This window comes from Cetorhinus maximus, unplaced genomic scaffold (assembly GCF_964194155.1).
Source record: "Cetorhinus maximus unplaced genomic scaffold, sCetMax3.hap1.1 HAP1_SCAFFOLD_344, whole genome shotgun sequence".
Taxonomy (NCBI): Eukaryota; Metazoa; Chordata; class Chondrichthyes; order Lamniformes; family Cetorhinidae; genus Cetorhinus; species Cetorhinus maximus.
This window is the reverse complement of record NW_027596291.1, coordinates 241,338-256,175: the sequence shown is the minus strand read 5'-3', so window position 1 is coordinate 256,175 and position 14,838 is coordinate 241,338. Positions and strand designations below refer to the sequence as shown.

Below are 14,838 nucleotides of genomic sequence, written 5' to 3'. Positions count from 1 at the left end.
GGGAGGTTTCTAGGGGCTGGAGGAGGTTACAGGGATAGGGAGGGTTGTAGAGGCAGGAGGAGATTACAGAGATTGGGACGGTTGTAGGTTCTGGAGGAGGTTACAGAGATAGGGAGGGTTGTAGTGTCTGGAGGAGGTTACAGAGATAGGGAGGGTTGTAATGTCTGGAAAAGGTTACAGAGATAGGGAGGGTTGTAGGGGCTGGAGGAGTTTACAGAGATAGGGAGGGTTGTAGGGGCTGGAGGAGATTACAGGGATAGGCAGGGTTGTAGGGGCTGGAGGAGGTTACAGAGATAGGGAGGGTAGTAGGGGCTGAGGAGGTTACGGAGATAGGGAGGGTTGTAGGGGCGGGAGGAGTTTACAGAGATAGGGAGGGTTGTAGGGGCTGGAGGAGGTTACAGAGATAGGGAGGGTTGTAGGGGCTGGAGGAGGTTACAGAGATAGGGATGTGGTCATGGTGGGGATTTGCCCAGGAGGATGAGTGACCTGTAAAATAGGATCAGGAGCCAATGTAGATCAGGGAGCACAGGGGGTGATGTGTGAATGGGACTCAGTGTGAGTTGGGGACACAGGGACAGCAGAGTTTTGGATGAGCTGAAGTTTCTAGAAGGTGGAAGATGTGACACCAGCTGAGAGAGAGCGAGAATGTTTAACCCTGGAAGTAACAGTGACCACGGGTTGGAGTTTCAGCATCCGAATCACTTCAAAAACTGGGGAAGCCCCTGTATTTGACTGAAAGGCCCAGGTGGGCACAGACCCCTCTTAAACCCCACGTCACTCCGAGCCGTGAAATTCAGGCTGTGAGGAGATTCCGGTGAGAATCCCTGCAGGAAATTCCGGGACCTCTCATCCTGAACATAGGCCATTCCCACTCGGAATACTCGATCCCACTTTCTGCTCCATATTCCTTTCACTCTCCATCTTGTCACTGGGACAGACTGTCAGCGAACGCCCCCCTCGTTGGCTGCTGCTGGGATCTTGCTGTGCAGGGTTGGGTGAGCTGCGATTTTCCTGATGTAATGATGGTGGGCGTCTCTCTGGAAATAGCCCATGGGCGGCTGTGACTCTTTGAGGTTGTTCCCAAGGCTGCTGGAAAATTCTTCTCCTCTTCCTCATCTCCCACTCCCTCCCTCTTCTCCTCACTCTCTTCCTCTCCCCGTTTCCTCGAATCCTCATCCATCCAACTCATAGACAGGTCCCTGTGTCCCTCCTCCGACAGGGCTGGAGTGACCTCCTCGCAACTCTGTGAGGGAGACAGGAGACACAACCATTGGGATCAGGAGATCCAGACCCTCGCTTCTGGGTGTGTGACGCTGAGGGAGTGTCCGGAGGGAGGGCGAGGAGAAAGTGAGGGGGTGAGAGAGGAGGGAGAGGTGAGAGGAGTAGGGAGAGGAGTGGAGAGGGGAGGAAAGAGAGGGGAGGTCAGGAGAGGGATTAAGAAGGAATGAGTGAAATGGAAAGGGGAGAAGAGGGAACAGAGATAGGGGAGGGAAGGGGAGGGCAGAGCAGGGAAGAGTTGAGGGAAGGGAGAGCTGAGATGAGGGTGAGGTGAGGGGAAGGAGATGAGAAGAAGGGCAGGGGAGGTGGAGGAGGGAATGGGGAGAAGAGAGGGGAGTGGTGGAGATGGGAGGGGAGGAAGGGGGGAATACTGGAAGGGAAGGTGGGAGGGAGATGGGGAATGGAGGGTCGATGCAGGAGGGAACTGGAGAGGGGGTGGGATTAGATGGGGAAGAGGAGGGGGTGTGAGAGGGAAGTGGGGAGGGGAAGGGGGATAAGTGAAAGAATCACCTACCTTCTGGAATTTGTCCCCGTGTTCCTTTACCCCCCAACCCCGTGCCTGAGGGAAGAGAGAAGGAGGGAGGTCAGTGAACCCAGTCCTGAGACAGAGCTGGACCCCTGATCTCCATCTCTCTCTGTCACGTCTCCCTCTCTCTCTATCTCTGTCTCTCTGTCACGTCTCCCTCTCTCTCTATCTCTGTCTCTCCATCACGTCTCCCTCTCTCTCTATCTCTGTCTCTCTGTCACGTCTCCCTCTCTCTCTATCTCTGTCTCTCTGTCACGTCTCCCTCTCTCTCTATCTCTGTCTCTCCATCACGTCTCCCTCTCTCTCTATCTCTGTCTCTCCATCACGTCTCCCTCTCTCTCTATCTCTCTCTCTCCATCACGTCTCCCTCTCTGTCTATCTCTGTCTCTCCGTCACGTCTCCCTCTCTCTCTATCTCTGTCTCTCCGTCACGTCTCCCTCTCTCTCTATCTCTGTCTCTCTGTCACGTCTCCCTCTCTCTCTATCTCTGTCTCTCTGTCACGTCTCCCTCTCTGTCTCTGTCTCTCTGTCACGTCTCCCTTTCTCTCTATCTCTGTCTCTCTGTCACGTCTCCCTCTCTATCTCTGTCTCTCTGTCACGTCTCCCTCTCTATCTCTGTCTCTCTGTCACGTCTCCCTCTCTATCTCTGTCTCTCCATCACGTCTCCCTCTCTCTCTATCTCTGTCTCTCTGTCACGTCTCCCTCTCTCTCTATCTCTGTCTCTCTGTCATGTCTCCCTCTCTCTCTATCTCTGTCTCTCTGTCACTTCTCCCTCTCTCTCTATCTCTGTCTCTCTGTCACCTCTCCCTCTCTCTCTATCTCAGTCTCTCTGTCACCTCTCCCTCTCTCTCTATCTCTCTCTCTCTGTCACGTCTCCCTCTCTCTCTATCTCTGTCTCTCCGTCACGTCTCCCTCTCTCTCTATCTCTGTCTCTCTGTCATGTCTCCCTTTCTCTATATCTCTGTCTCTCTGTCACGTCTCCCTCCCTCTCTATCTCTGTCTCTCTGTCACGTCTCCCTCTCTCTCTATCTCTGTCTCTCTGTCACCTCTCCCTCTCTCTCTATCTCAGTCTCTCTGTCACCTCTCCCTCTCTCTCTATCTCTCTCTCTCTGTCACGTCTCCCTCTCTCTCTATCTCTGTCTCTCTGTCACGTCTCCCTCTCTCTCTATCTCTGTCTCTCTGTCACGTCTCCCTCTCTCTCTATCTCTGTCTCTCTGTCACGTCTCCCTCTCTCTCTATCTCTGTCACGTCTCCCTCTCTCTCTATCTCTGTCTCTCTGTCACGTCTCCCTCTCTCTCTATCTCTCTCTCTGTCACGTCTCCCTCTCTCTCTATCTCTGTCTCTCTGTCACGTCTCCCTCTCTACCTCTCTCTCTGTCACGTCTCCCTCTCTCTATCTCTGTCTCTCTGTCACGTCTCCCTCTCTCTCTATCTCTGTCTCTGTCACGTCTCCCTCTCTCTCTATCTCTGTCACGTCTCCCTCTCTCTCTATCTCTGTCTCTCTGTCACGTCTCCCTCTCTCTCTATCTCTCTCTCTGTCACGTCTCCCTCTCTCTCTATCTCTGTCTCTCCATCACGTCTCCCTCTCTCTCTATCTCTGTCTCTCTGTCACGTCTCCCTCTCTCTATCTCTGTCTCTCTGTCACGTCTCCCTCTCTCTCTATCTCTGTCTCTCTGTCACGTCTCCCTCTCTCTATCTCTGTCTCTCTGTCACGTCTCCCTCTCTCTCTATCTCTGTCTCTGTCACGTCTCCCTCTCTCTCTATCTCTCTCTCTGTCACGTCTCCCTCTCTCTCTATCTCTGTCTCTCTGTCACGTCTCCCTCTCTCTCTATCTCTCTCTCTGTCACGTCTCCCTCTCTCTCTATCTCTGTCTCTCTGTCACGTCTCCCTCTCTCTCTATCTCTGTCTCTCTGTCACGTCTCCCTCTCTCTCTATCTCTGTCTCTCTGTCACGTCTCCCTCTCTCTCTATCTCTGTCTCTCTGTCACGTCTCCCTCTCTCTCTATCTCTGTCTCTGTCACGTCTCCCTCTCTCTCTATCTCTGTCTCTGTCACGTCTCCCTCTCTCTCTATCTCTGTCTCTCTGTCACGTCTCCCTCTCTCTCTATCTCTCTCTCTGTCACGTCTCCCTCTCTCTCTATCTCTGTCTCTGTCACGTCTCCCTCTCTCTCTATCTCTGTCTCTCTGTCACGTCTCCCTCTCTCTCTATCTCTCTCTCTGTCATGTCTCCCTCTCTCTCTATCTCTCTCTCGCTGTCACGTCTCCCTCTCTCTATATCTCTGTCTCTCTGTCACGTCTCCCTCTCTCTCTATCTCTGTCTCTCTGTCACGTCTCCCTCTCTCTCTATCTCTGTCTCTGTCACGTCTCCCTCTCTCTCTATCTCTGTCTCTCTGTCACGTCTCCCTCTCTCTCTATCTCTCTCTCTGTCATGTCTCCCTCTCTCTCTATCTCTCTCTCGCTGTCACGTCTCCCTCTCTCTATATCTCTGTCTCTCTGTCACGTCTCCCTCTCTATCTCTGTCTCTCTCTCTCACGTCCCCCTCTCTCTCTATCTCTGTCTCTCTCTCTCACGTCCCCCTCTCTCTCTATCTCTGTCTCTCTGTCACGTCTCCCTCTCTCTCTATCTCTCTCTCTGTCACGTCTCCCTCTCTCTCTATCTCTGTCACGTCTCCCTCTCTCTCTATCTCTGTCTCTCCATCACGTCTCCCTCTCTCTCTATCTCTGTCTCTCTGTCACGTCTCCCTCTCTCTATCTCTGTCTCTCTGTCACGTCTCCCTCTCTCTCTATCTCTGTCTCTGTCACGTCTCCCTCTCTCTCTATCTCTCTCTCTGTCACGTCTCCCTCTCTCTCTATCTCTGTCTCTCTGTCACGTCTCCCTCTCTCTCTATCTCTCTCTCTGTCACGTCTCCCTCTCTCTCTATCTCTGTCTCTCTGTCACGTCTCCCTCTCTCTCTATCTCTGTCTCTCTGTCACGTCTCCCTCTCTCTCTATCTCTGTCTCTCTGTCACGTCTCCCTCTCTCTCTATCTCTGTCTCTCTGTCACGTCTCCCTCTCTCTCTATCTCTCTCTCTGTCACGTCTCCCTCTCTCTCTATCTCTGTCTCTCTGTCACGTCTCCCTCTCTCTCTATCTCTGTCTCTCTGTCACGTCTCCCTCTCTCTCTATCTCTGTCTCTCTGTCACGTCTCCCTCTCTCTCTATCTCTGTCTCTGTCACGTCTCCCTCTCTCTCTATCTCTGTCTCTGTCACGTCTCCCTCTCTCTCTATCTCTGTCTCTCTGTCACGTCTCCCTCTCTCTCTATCTCTCTCTCTGTCACGTCTCCCTCTCTCTCTATCTCTCTCTCTGTCACGTCTCCCTCTCTCTCTATCTCTCTCTCTCTGTCACGTCTCCCTCTCTCTCTATCTCTCTCTCGCTGTCACGTCTCCCTCTCTCTCTATCTCTGTCTCTGTCACGTCTCCCTCTCTCTCTATCTCTGTCTCTGTCACGTCTCCCTCTCTCTCTATCTCTGTCTCTCTGTCACGTCTCCCTCTCTCTCTATCTCTCTCTCTGTCATGTCTCCCTCTCTCTCTATCTCTCTCTCGCTGTCACGTCTCCCTCTCTCTATATCTCTGTCTCTCTGTCACGTCTCCCTCTCTATCTCTGTCTCTCTCTCTCACGTCCCCCTCTCTCTCTATCTCTGACTCTCTCTCTCACGTCCCCCTCTCTCTCTATCTCTGTCTCTCTGTCACGTCTCCCTCTCTCTCTATCTCTGTCTCTCTGTCACGTCTCCCTCTCTCTCTGTCTCTGTCTCTCTGTCTCTGTCTCTCTGTCTCTCTCTCTGTCTCTCTCTCTGCCTCTCTCTATCTCTGTCTCTCTCTCTGTCTCTATCTATCTCTGTCTCTCTCTCTCTCTGTCTCTCTCTCTCTCTGTCTCTCTCTCTCTTTGTCTCCCTCTCTCTCTCTGTCTCCCTCTCTCTGTCTCTCTCTCTCTCTCTGTCTCTGTCTCTCTCTCCCTCTGTCTCTCTCTCTCTGTTTCTCTCTCTCTCTTTCTCTGCCTCTCTCTCTGTCTCTCTGTCTCTCTCTCTGCCTCTCTCTATCTCTGTCTCCCTCTCTGTCTCTATCTATCTCTGTCTCTCTCTCTCTCTGTCTCTCTCTCCCTCTGTCTCTCTCTCTCTGTCTCTCTCTCTCTCTCTTTCTCTCCCTCTCTCTCTGTCTCTCTGTCTCTCTCTCTGTCTCTCTCTTTGTCTCTCTGTCTCTCTCTCTGTCTCTCCCTCTCTCTCTGTCTCTCTCTCTCTCTCTGTCTCTCTCTCTGTCTCTCCCTCTCTCTCTGTCTCTCTCTCTGTCTCTCTCTCTCTCTCTGTCTCTCTCTCTCTCTTTCTCTCCCTCTCTCTGTCTCTCCCTCTCTCTCTCTCTCTCTCAGTTGAACTACCTGGAACATCCCTCTCACACACCATCTCGCAATCATTACCTCCCCCTCTCCCTCTCTCCCCTTCACACATTCATTATCTCAATTTCTCTTTCTCTCCGCACTCTCACACTTTCTGCTATCTATCTCTCAAGCTTGTCTCTCAACCGTTATCTCTCTCACTATTTCTTCATCTCACTATGTCTCACTGTGTCTCTGTTTCTGTCTTGTGCTTTCAATCTGTCTCTGTTTTTCTCTCTCTCTCCGTCTCTTTCACTCTCAATCGCTCTGTCTCTCTTTCCGACACTCACTCAATATTTCTTGCTCTCTGCCTCTCTCAATCTGTAATTGTCTGTCTCAATCTCTGTCTCTACTTCCCACTCAAACTCTCTGCCGCTCTGTATCTCTCCACTTCTCTCTCTCCCTCTCCGTTCATTTTCCTCCCTCTGCCTCTCTCTTTCTCAGACTCCCTCTCCCTCTCCCTCTCTCTCTCCCAGTCTCCCTCTCCCTCTCTCCCTTTCTCCCCCAGTCTCAGTCTCTCTATTGCTTTGTCCATGAATATTGATCAGTGACACTCTGTAAAAATCAGGAATGAGCTGCTAATTCTCAACCTTTGCTGGTCCGACTGATCACATGGACGATGAGAATAACGGAGAGGAGACTGGTCAGAACGATGACAGAGATGGTCAGCTTCACAAGACAGGGAGAGCTGCAGGATGATGAATCTGGGTGGAGAGGGAAATGATAAGGTTTAAACAGAGGCAATTCAGAGCTCAGTCAAACTGGTTCATCGATTCGTGGCCCATCACATCATTCTCACTGTCTCAATAGCAATAACAGCAGAGAAAGGGACATCACAAGGTTAGATACAGAGTAAAGCTCCCTCTACACTGTCCCCATCAAACACTCCCAGGACAGGTACAGGACGGGGTTAGATACAGAGTAAAGCTCCCTCTACACTGTCCCCATCAAACATTCCCAGGACAGGTGCAGCACGGGGTTAGATACAGAGTAAAGCTCCCTCTACACTGTCCCCATCAAACACTCCCAGGACAGGTACAGCACGGGGTTAGATACAGAGTAAAGCTCGCTCTACACTGTCCATATCAAACACTCCCAGGACAGGTACAGCACGGGGTTAGATACAGAGTAAAGCTCCCTCTACACTGTCCCCATCAAACACTCCCAGTACAGGTACAACACGGGGTTAGATACAGAGTAAAGCTCCCTCTACACTGTCCTCATCAAACACTCCCAGGACAGGTACAGCACGGGGTTAGATACAGAGTAAAGCTCCCTCTACACTGTCCCCATCAAACACTCCCAGGACAGGTACAGCACGGGGTTAGATACAGAGTAAAGCTCCCCCTACACTGTCCCCATCAAACACTCCCAGGACAGGTACAGCACGGGGTTAGATACAGAGTAAAGCTCCCTCTACACTGTCCCCATCAAACACTCCCAGGACAGGTACAACATTGGACTGTGTAATAACTGAATGCAGCTGTTTATTTCTCTCTCTGTGACACTCACCAGGATCAATTCCATTACAGACGTCTCTCAGTGTGATCTGTGCAGTGTCCTCACTGACTGGGTTCCTGGCCTCACACCTGTACACACTGTCCTCGGGCTCCCCAGTCAAATGAAGCTGTAACTCCTCTCCGGTTTTGGAAAGATGATGGGTGCTGTCGTTTCCCAATGCTTCACCTCCCCTCCACCATCTGAAGCTGATGTCATCGCCTGTGTTCACTGAGCAGCTCAGGGTCAGGTTGCAGTTCCTCATGTACTGATCAATCCTGATGTTTGTTCCTGTCACAGGCTCTGACATTCAGATCGAAAGACAAAAGACACATGAGGAAGGATTGTCGGCCCTTGTGTGACCCCCTCAATATCCGGTACCCTCACACCCGCTCCAGACCCTCACAAACCAACTTTGATCCCAGCTCATTCCTCCATCCAGCATTTTAACAGGTTCCTCATCCACTGAGTTCAAACAGGTCCCATGTGTGGATATAACGGGTGGATGGACATCACACAGAGTGTGACCCACACTTTCACTCCAATCACAAACACTCAGTCACTCCCTGTTGTGGGAGGATGCAGCAAGTCAGGGGCAGGTGAGAACTCAGTGGTCTTTGGGCAAATAGACAAACCCCACAGAATCCCATTGAAACAACAGAACATCTCTCAGGGAATGTCCCTGTTTTGGGATTGTATCCTGGGAATTTCCTCTGGTTCACTGTCATCGATGACTCTGGTCAGTGGTCCCTTATTGTCTGGAGTGTACCCGCTCTATCTGTTCTGTGTTCAGTAAAACTGTGTGGAGGGTCCAGGATGACGATTAGCAATAGGTTTAAACTGGGACCTTTTGCACTGCTTCAGAATAAGAGTCCGATTGTGGGAAACGTGTATCAATTTCCCATCATTCAGAGAAATGAAATAGACTGGAAGAATGGACACCTCATTAAGAAATTAATTTCAATAACAATAAGTGAGGTGGGATAGACAAGCAAAGGGATCTTTACATAGGGACAGAGACATCTCTAAATGTACCTCTGCAGGTCAGTAAGACCATGAGCACATCAAACACAGCAGCGGAGATTATTTGTGGAAGGGAAAGAATTAATAATCAGAGAAATTAGGCTGAACCTTTATCAGAATTCGGTTAGACCACACTTGGAGCACTTTGCACAGTTCTGGTCTCCGTATCCCTCGGTTAGACCACACTTGGAGCACTGTGCACAGTTCTGGTCTCCGTATCCCTTGGTTAGACCTCACTTGGAGCGCTGTGCACAGTTCTGGTCTCTGTATCCCTCGGTTAGACCACACTTGGAGCGCTGTGCACAGTTCTGGTCTCCGTATCCCTCGGTTAGACCACACTTGGGGCACAGTACAGAGTGTTTGACAGGGTAGATATGCTGAGGGTGATTCCACTTGAAGGTGAGTCCAGGACTTTTTGTTTAGTTCGATCATGGGATGTGGGTGATGCTGACTAGACCCGCATTTATTGCCCATCCCTAATTACCCTTCAGAAGGTGGTGGTTGTCTTGTTTTTTGTGTCAATGATGCACACAGGCTGTCGATATCGTTGCTGAGCTAACTTTATCGATAACACATTTTCCTCATGTAAACACATATCTGCACTAACTGAATTCTATCCAGACAGATTCCAACATGTGATATCTGACCTTCAACCCCCAGGTCAGGTGACCCACTATCTAGGAGAGAGGCCTAGCAAGCCGCTCAATTGTAACAAATCTCTACATCCGACATCAACCCAGAGACCGGAAACAACAACAGCAAACTCAGCCCAGACAACCCTGCAAAGTCCCCCTTACTAACATCTGGGGGCTAGTGCTGAAATTGGGAGAGCGTCTCACAGACTAGTCAAGCAACAGCCTGACATAGTCATCCTCACAGAATCATACCTTACAGATAATGTCCCAGACACCACCATCACCATCCCTGGGTATGTCCTGTCCCACCGGCAGGACAGGCCCAGCAGAGGTGGTGACACAGTGGGATACAGTCAGGAGGGAGTTGTCGTGGGAATCCTCAACATCGACTCCGGACCCCATGAAGTCTCATGGCATCAGGTCAAACATGGGCAAGGAAACCTCCTGCTGATGACCATGTACCGCCCTCCCTCAGCTGATGGATCAGTGCCTCCTCCATGCGTGCCAAACAGCATAAGCAGCAAGTGATAGACAGAGCTAAGATCCCACAAACACCAGATCTGTTCTAAGCTCTGCAGTCTTGCCACATCCAGTCGTGAACGGTGGTGGACAATTAAACAACTCACTGGAGGAGGCTCCACAAATATCCCGATCCTCAATCATATAGGAAGATATGGATGGGATGGTCAAATGGGCAGATAAGTGGCAGATAAAATTTAACCCTGAAAAGTGTGAGGTGATACACTTTGGAAGGAGTAATTTGACAAGGAAGTATTCAATGAACAGCATGACACTAGGAAGTTCTGAGGAACAAAGGGACCTTGGCGTGTGTGTCCATAGATCTCTGAAGGTGGTGGGGCATATTAGTGGGGTGGTGAAAAAGGCATATGGGACACTTGCCTTTGTCAATCGAGGCCTAAATTACAAAAGTAGGGAGGTCATGAGTTGGATAGAACCTTGGTGAGGCCACAGCTGGAGTACTGTGTGCAGTTCTGGTCACCACATTATAGGAAGGATGTGATTGCACTGGAGGGGGTGCAGAGGAGATTCACCAGGATGTTGCCTGTGATGAAACATTTAAGTGATGAAGAGAGGTTGGATAGACTTGGGTTGTTTTTGTTGGAGCAGAGAAGACTGAGGGGCGACCTGATCGAGGTGTAGAAGATTATGAGGGGCATGGACAGGGTGGATAGGGAGCAGCTGTTCCCCTTGGTTGAAGGGTCAGTCACAAGGGGTCATAAATTCAAGGTGAGGGGCAGGAGGTTTAGGGGCGGATGTGAGGAAAAACGTTTTTACCCAGTGGGTGGTGAGGGTCTGGAATGCGCTGCCTGGGAGGATGGTGGAGGTGGGTTGCCTCACATCATTTCATCAATGACCTTCCTTCCATCATAAGGTCAGAAGTGGGGATGTTCATTGATGATTGCACAATGTTCAGCACCATTCACGACTCCTCTGATACTGAAGCAGAACATGTCCAAATGCAGCAAGACCTGGACAATATCCAGGCTCAGGGCTGACAAGTGGCAAGTAACATTCGTGCCACACAAGTGCCAGGCAATGACCATCTCCAACAAGAGAGAGTCTAACCATCACCCCTTGATGTTCAATTGCATTACCATCACTGAATCCCCCACTATCAATATCCTGGGGGTTACCATTGACCTGAAACTGAACTGGACCAGCCATATAAATACTGTGGCTACAAGAGCAGCTCAGAGGCTGGGAATCCTGCAGAGAGTAACTCACCTCCTGACTCCCCAAAGCCTGTCCACCATCTACAAGTCACAAGTCAGGAGTGTGATGGGATACTCCCCACTTGCATGGATGAGTGCTGCTCCCACAACACTCAAGAAGCTCGACGCTGTCCAGGACAAAGCAGCCGCTCGATTGGCACCCCATCCACAAACATTCACTCCCTCCAACACCGACGCACAGTAGCAGCAGTGTGTGTACCATCTACAAGATGCACTGCAGGAATTCACCAAGGCTCCTTCGACAGCACCTTCCAAACCCACGACCACTACCATCTTGAAGAACAAGGGCAGCAGATGGAGGGGAACTTCCAGGTGGTGGTGTTCCCATCTAAGTCACTCACCATCCTGACTTGGAAATATATTGGCTGTTCCTTCACTGTCGCTGGGTCAAAACCCAGGAACTCCCTCCCTAACAGCACTGTGGGTGTACCTACACCACATTGACTGCAGCGGTTCAAGAATGCATCTCACCACCACCTTCTCAAGGGGGCAATTAGTGATGGGCAATAAATGCTGACCCAGCCAGTGAAACCAACATCCTGTGAATGAATAAAATAAACATGTGCCTTGTAGCTGGTGGACAGACTTTGGGGGGTCAGGAGGTGAGTTATTCGCTGCTGAATTCCCAACCTCAGAGCAAGTTTCCAGCCACAGTGTTTATATGGCTGATGCTGCCCAGTTTCTCATCAATGTTAATAGTGGGGGATTCAGTGATGGTAACGTCAAGGGGCGATGGTTAGATTCTCTCTTGTTGAAGATGGTCATTGCCTGACACTTGTGTGGTGTGAATGTTACTTGCCACTTGTCAGTCCAAGCCTGGATATTGTCCTGGTCTTGCTGCATTTGGACATGTTCTGCTTCAGTATCTGAGGAGTCACGAATGGTGCTGAACATTGTGCAATTATCAGCGAACATCCCCACTTCTGACCTTATGATGGAAGGAAGGTCATTGATGAAGCAGCTGAAGATGGTTGGGTCGAGGACACTAACCCTGAGGAACTCCTGCAGTGATGTCCCAGGGCCACACTCGGTCAAATGCAGCATTGATTTCCAGGGTCAGTCACTCTCAGCTCACCTTGGGAGTTCAGCTCTTTATCCATGTTTGAACCAAGGCTGTAATGAGGTCAGGAGCTGAGTGGCCCTGGCGGAACCCAAACTGGGCATCAGTGAGCAGGTTATTGCTAAGCAAGTGCCGCTTGATAGCTCTGTTGATGACCCCTTCCATAACTTTACTGATGATGGAGAGTAGACTGATGGGGCGGTAATTGGCCGGGTTGGATTTGTCCTGCTTTTTGTGTACAGTTACGAAGGGGAAGCTGACCCAGATGTGAGCAGTTTTTGGAACGGCTGAAGCAGAGTTTAAGCAGGAAGCTGAGCCAAGTGGAGGGTGGAGATCTGGAGGTTTGCAGGCCCACAGGCAACATCACGGTGAGGGACACGGAGTGTCAGGCTCAACCGATGACAACAAGGCCGCAACTGCAGCCCCCCACGAAGATCGACCACCCACAACAGCAGCCCCCCACGAAGATCAACCACCCACAGCCGCAGCCCCCCACGAAGATCGACCACCCACAACCGCAGCCCTGCACGAAGATCGACCACCCACAGCCGCAGCCCCCCACGAAGATCGACCACCCACAACCGCAGCCCCCCACGAAGATCGACCACCCACAGTCGCAGCCCTCCACGAAGATCGACCACCCACAACCGCAGCCCCCCACGAAGATCGACCACCCACAACCGCAGCCCCCCACGAAGATCGACCACCCACAACCGCAGCCCCCCACGAAGATCGACCACCCACAACCGCAGCCCCCCACGAAGATCGACCACCCACAGCCGCAGCCCCCCACGAAGATCGACCACCCACAACCGCAGCCCCCCACGAAGATCGACCACCCACAGTCGCAGCCCTCCACGAAGATCGACCACCCACAACCGCAGCCCCCCACGAAGATCGACCACCCACAACCGCAGCCCCCCACGAAGATCGACCACCCACAACCGCAGCCCCCCACGAAGATCGACCACCCACAACCGCAGCCCCCCACGAAGATCGACCACCCACAGCCGCAGCCCCCCACGAAGATCGACCACCCACAACCGCAGCCCCCCACGAAGATCGACCACCCACAACCGCAGCCCCCCACGAAGATCGACCACCCACAACCGCAGCCCCCCACGAAGATCGACCACCCACAACCGCAGCCCTCCACGAAGATCAACCACCCACAGCCGCAGCCCTCCACCCAACTGAAGACCCTTCGCAGATTCCACAGACCAGGACCGCGTGGGGACGGCCGGCCCCAGAGGACACAAAGAGCGTTCCCCAAAACTGCACCCGGCTTACCTGGCTGGATTTCAAACTGCCAAGGAACCCAGGTTGGTTAGCGTGACCCCTGACCTCTCCTAGTTCCAGTTAGTGAGGTTTTGGGGGTGGGACAAGGGGAAGGGGATTAGTAGCGTGATTTTCCCTCGTTTTGTCGTGTGTTCCCCATTCTTAACTAAGTGTACTTTGTCAGTCTGTATAATCTGAGTGTCATCCGAATGTTATAAGTTCATTTGTGACTTCAATAAACACCGTTTATTTTCTTGTACCAAAACCAGTGTCTGCTTCACTTTGTCACAACCTCTAAATAAGGCCAAGGTCTAGAACCCAGGGAGTGGGAGCGATTCGAGCCGCTCAGAGGTCAGGGGTGAAGCTGATACACACACACCCCCCCCTACAGAAGGCTGTGTGTAAAGGAAGGCAGTCGAAGATCGAACTAGTGTGAAAAGCCTTCAGCCTCTAAGCCTCACCGTTCTGTCTATAAGGACCCGAAGCTGGGGGAGGTGCCGGGCCATGAGGTTACAGACTGTGGTTGTCTCGAATTCTGCTGCTGAGAGGCTGTTCCCCTCTGGATGGAGAGCCTAGAACACAGGGCCCGAGTCTCAGGATAGGGAGGGGTCGGCCATTTGGGACTGAGAGGAGGGGAAATGTCTTCACTCCGAGGGCTGTGAATCTTTGGAGTTGTCTACCCCAGAGAGCAGTGGATGCTCAGTCTTTGAGTAGATTCAAGACGGAGATGGATAGATTTACAGACCCTGAGAGAATCTAGAGAGAGTGGGATCCAGGGGGAATGTGGAGACAAGGGTAAAGAGCAGCCATGAGGTTTTTGAATGATGGAAGAGGTTTGTGGGGGTGAATGAACTCGTCGCTAATATTTCTGACATTCCAACATTGGGGAATTTTCCCCAGCCTGAGAGAGCCACACCCCCTCTACCTGAACAGTAAATCCAGGACAGGAGCAATTGAAGAAATCGGGAAATATCTCTCCCCAAACAGGAATGTGATAAGTTTCAGCAACAGGTAAAAGGCAGGGGTGTCAGATAGAATCTCACTCACCGTACACATCCAGTTGTACCGTCCGTGAAGATACATCTCCTGAATCTAGAGTAACAGAAACCTCATAGACCCCAGCGTCTTCTCTCTGTAAATCACTGAGTTGCAGACTGAAATCCTCTGGATAGAGTTTAGTCCGTTTCTTGAACTCCTCAGTGTGAAAATATTTAATGATCCCATTTGTCCATCTCACTATTTTGATTCTGGGTGAATTTCGCTTCCATTCAATCTGGTCAACCTTCGATCCATGTGGGATCCCCATGGACAGGGAGACTGACTGACCCAGGGATCCATTCACGGGGAGTCGGGCAGCCTGACTCTGAACTGATGGAACAAGAGGAGACA

At 51.4% G+C, this 14,838-nt stretch overlaps 1 protein-coding gene across 1 annotated transcript; it reads right to left on the bottom strand.

Moving 5' to 3' along the window:
- Positions 1 to 1,172: 1,172 nt before the first annotated feature.
- LOC144673337 (natural killer cell receptor 2B4-like) lies at positions 1,173 to 14,838 on the bottom strand. The gene is made up of 5 exons (XM_078535229.1): positions 14,497 to 14,838; positions 7,715 to 8,002; positions 6,793 to 6,906; positions 1,793 to 1,837; positions 1,173 to 1,243 (listed from the first exon to the last, which is right to left on the bottom strand). Exons 1-5 carry the CDS (start codon positions 14,753 to 14,755, stop codon positions 1,173 to 1,175), a joined length of 777 nt encoding a protein of 258 aa, XP_078391355.1. The 5' UTR covers positions 14,756 to 14,838.

What these genes read in the sequence shown, in the direction of transcription:
- LOC144673337 (XM_078535229.1), bottom strand. Translation starts at nt 14,755, where the DNA reads ATGGGGATCCCACATGGATCGAAGGTTGACCAGATTGAATGGAAGCGA. An exon ending in GGTACAACTGGATGTGTACG is followed by an intron (nt 8,003 to 14,496) that starts GTGAGTGAGATT and finishes TCTGAATGTCAG; the next exon opens with AGCCTGTGACAGGAACAAAC. An exon ending in GATCAGTCGGACCAGCAAAG is followed by an intron (nt 1,838 to 6,792) that starts GTTGAGAATTAG and finishes CTCTTCCCTCAG; the next exon opens with GCACGGGGTTGGGGGGTAAA.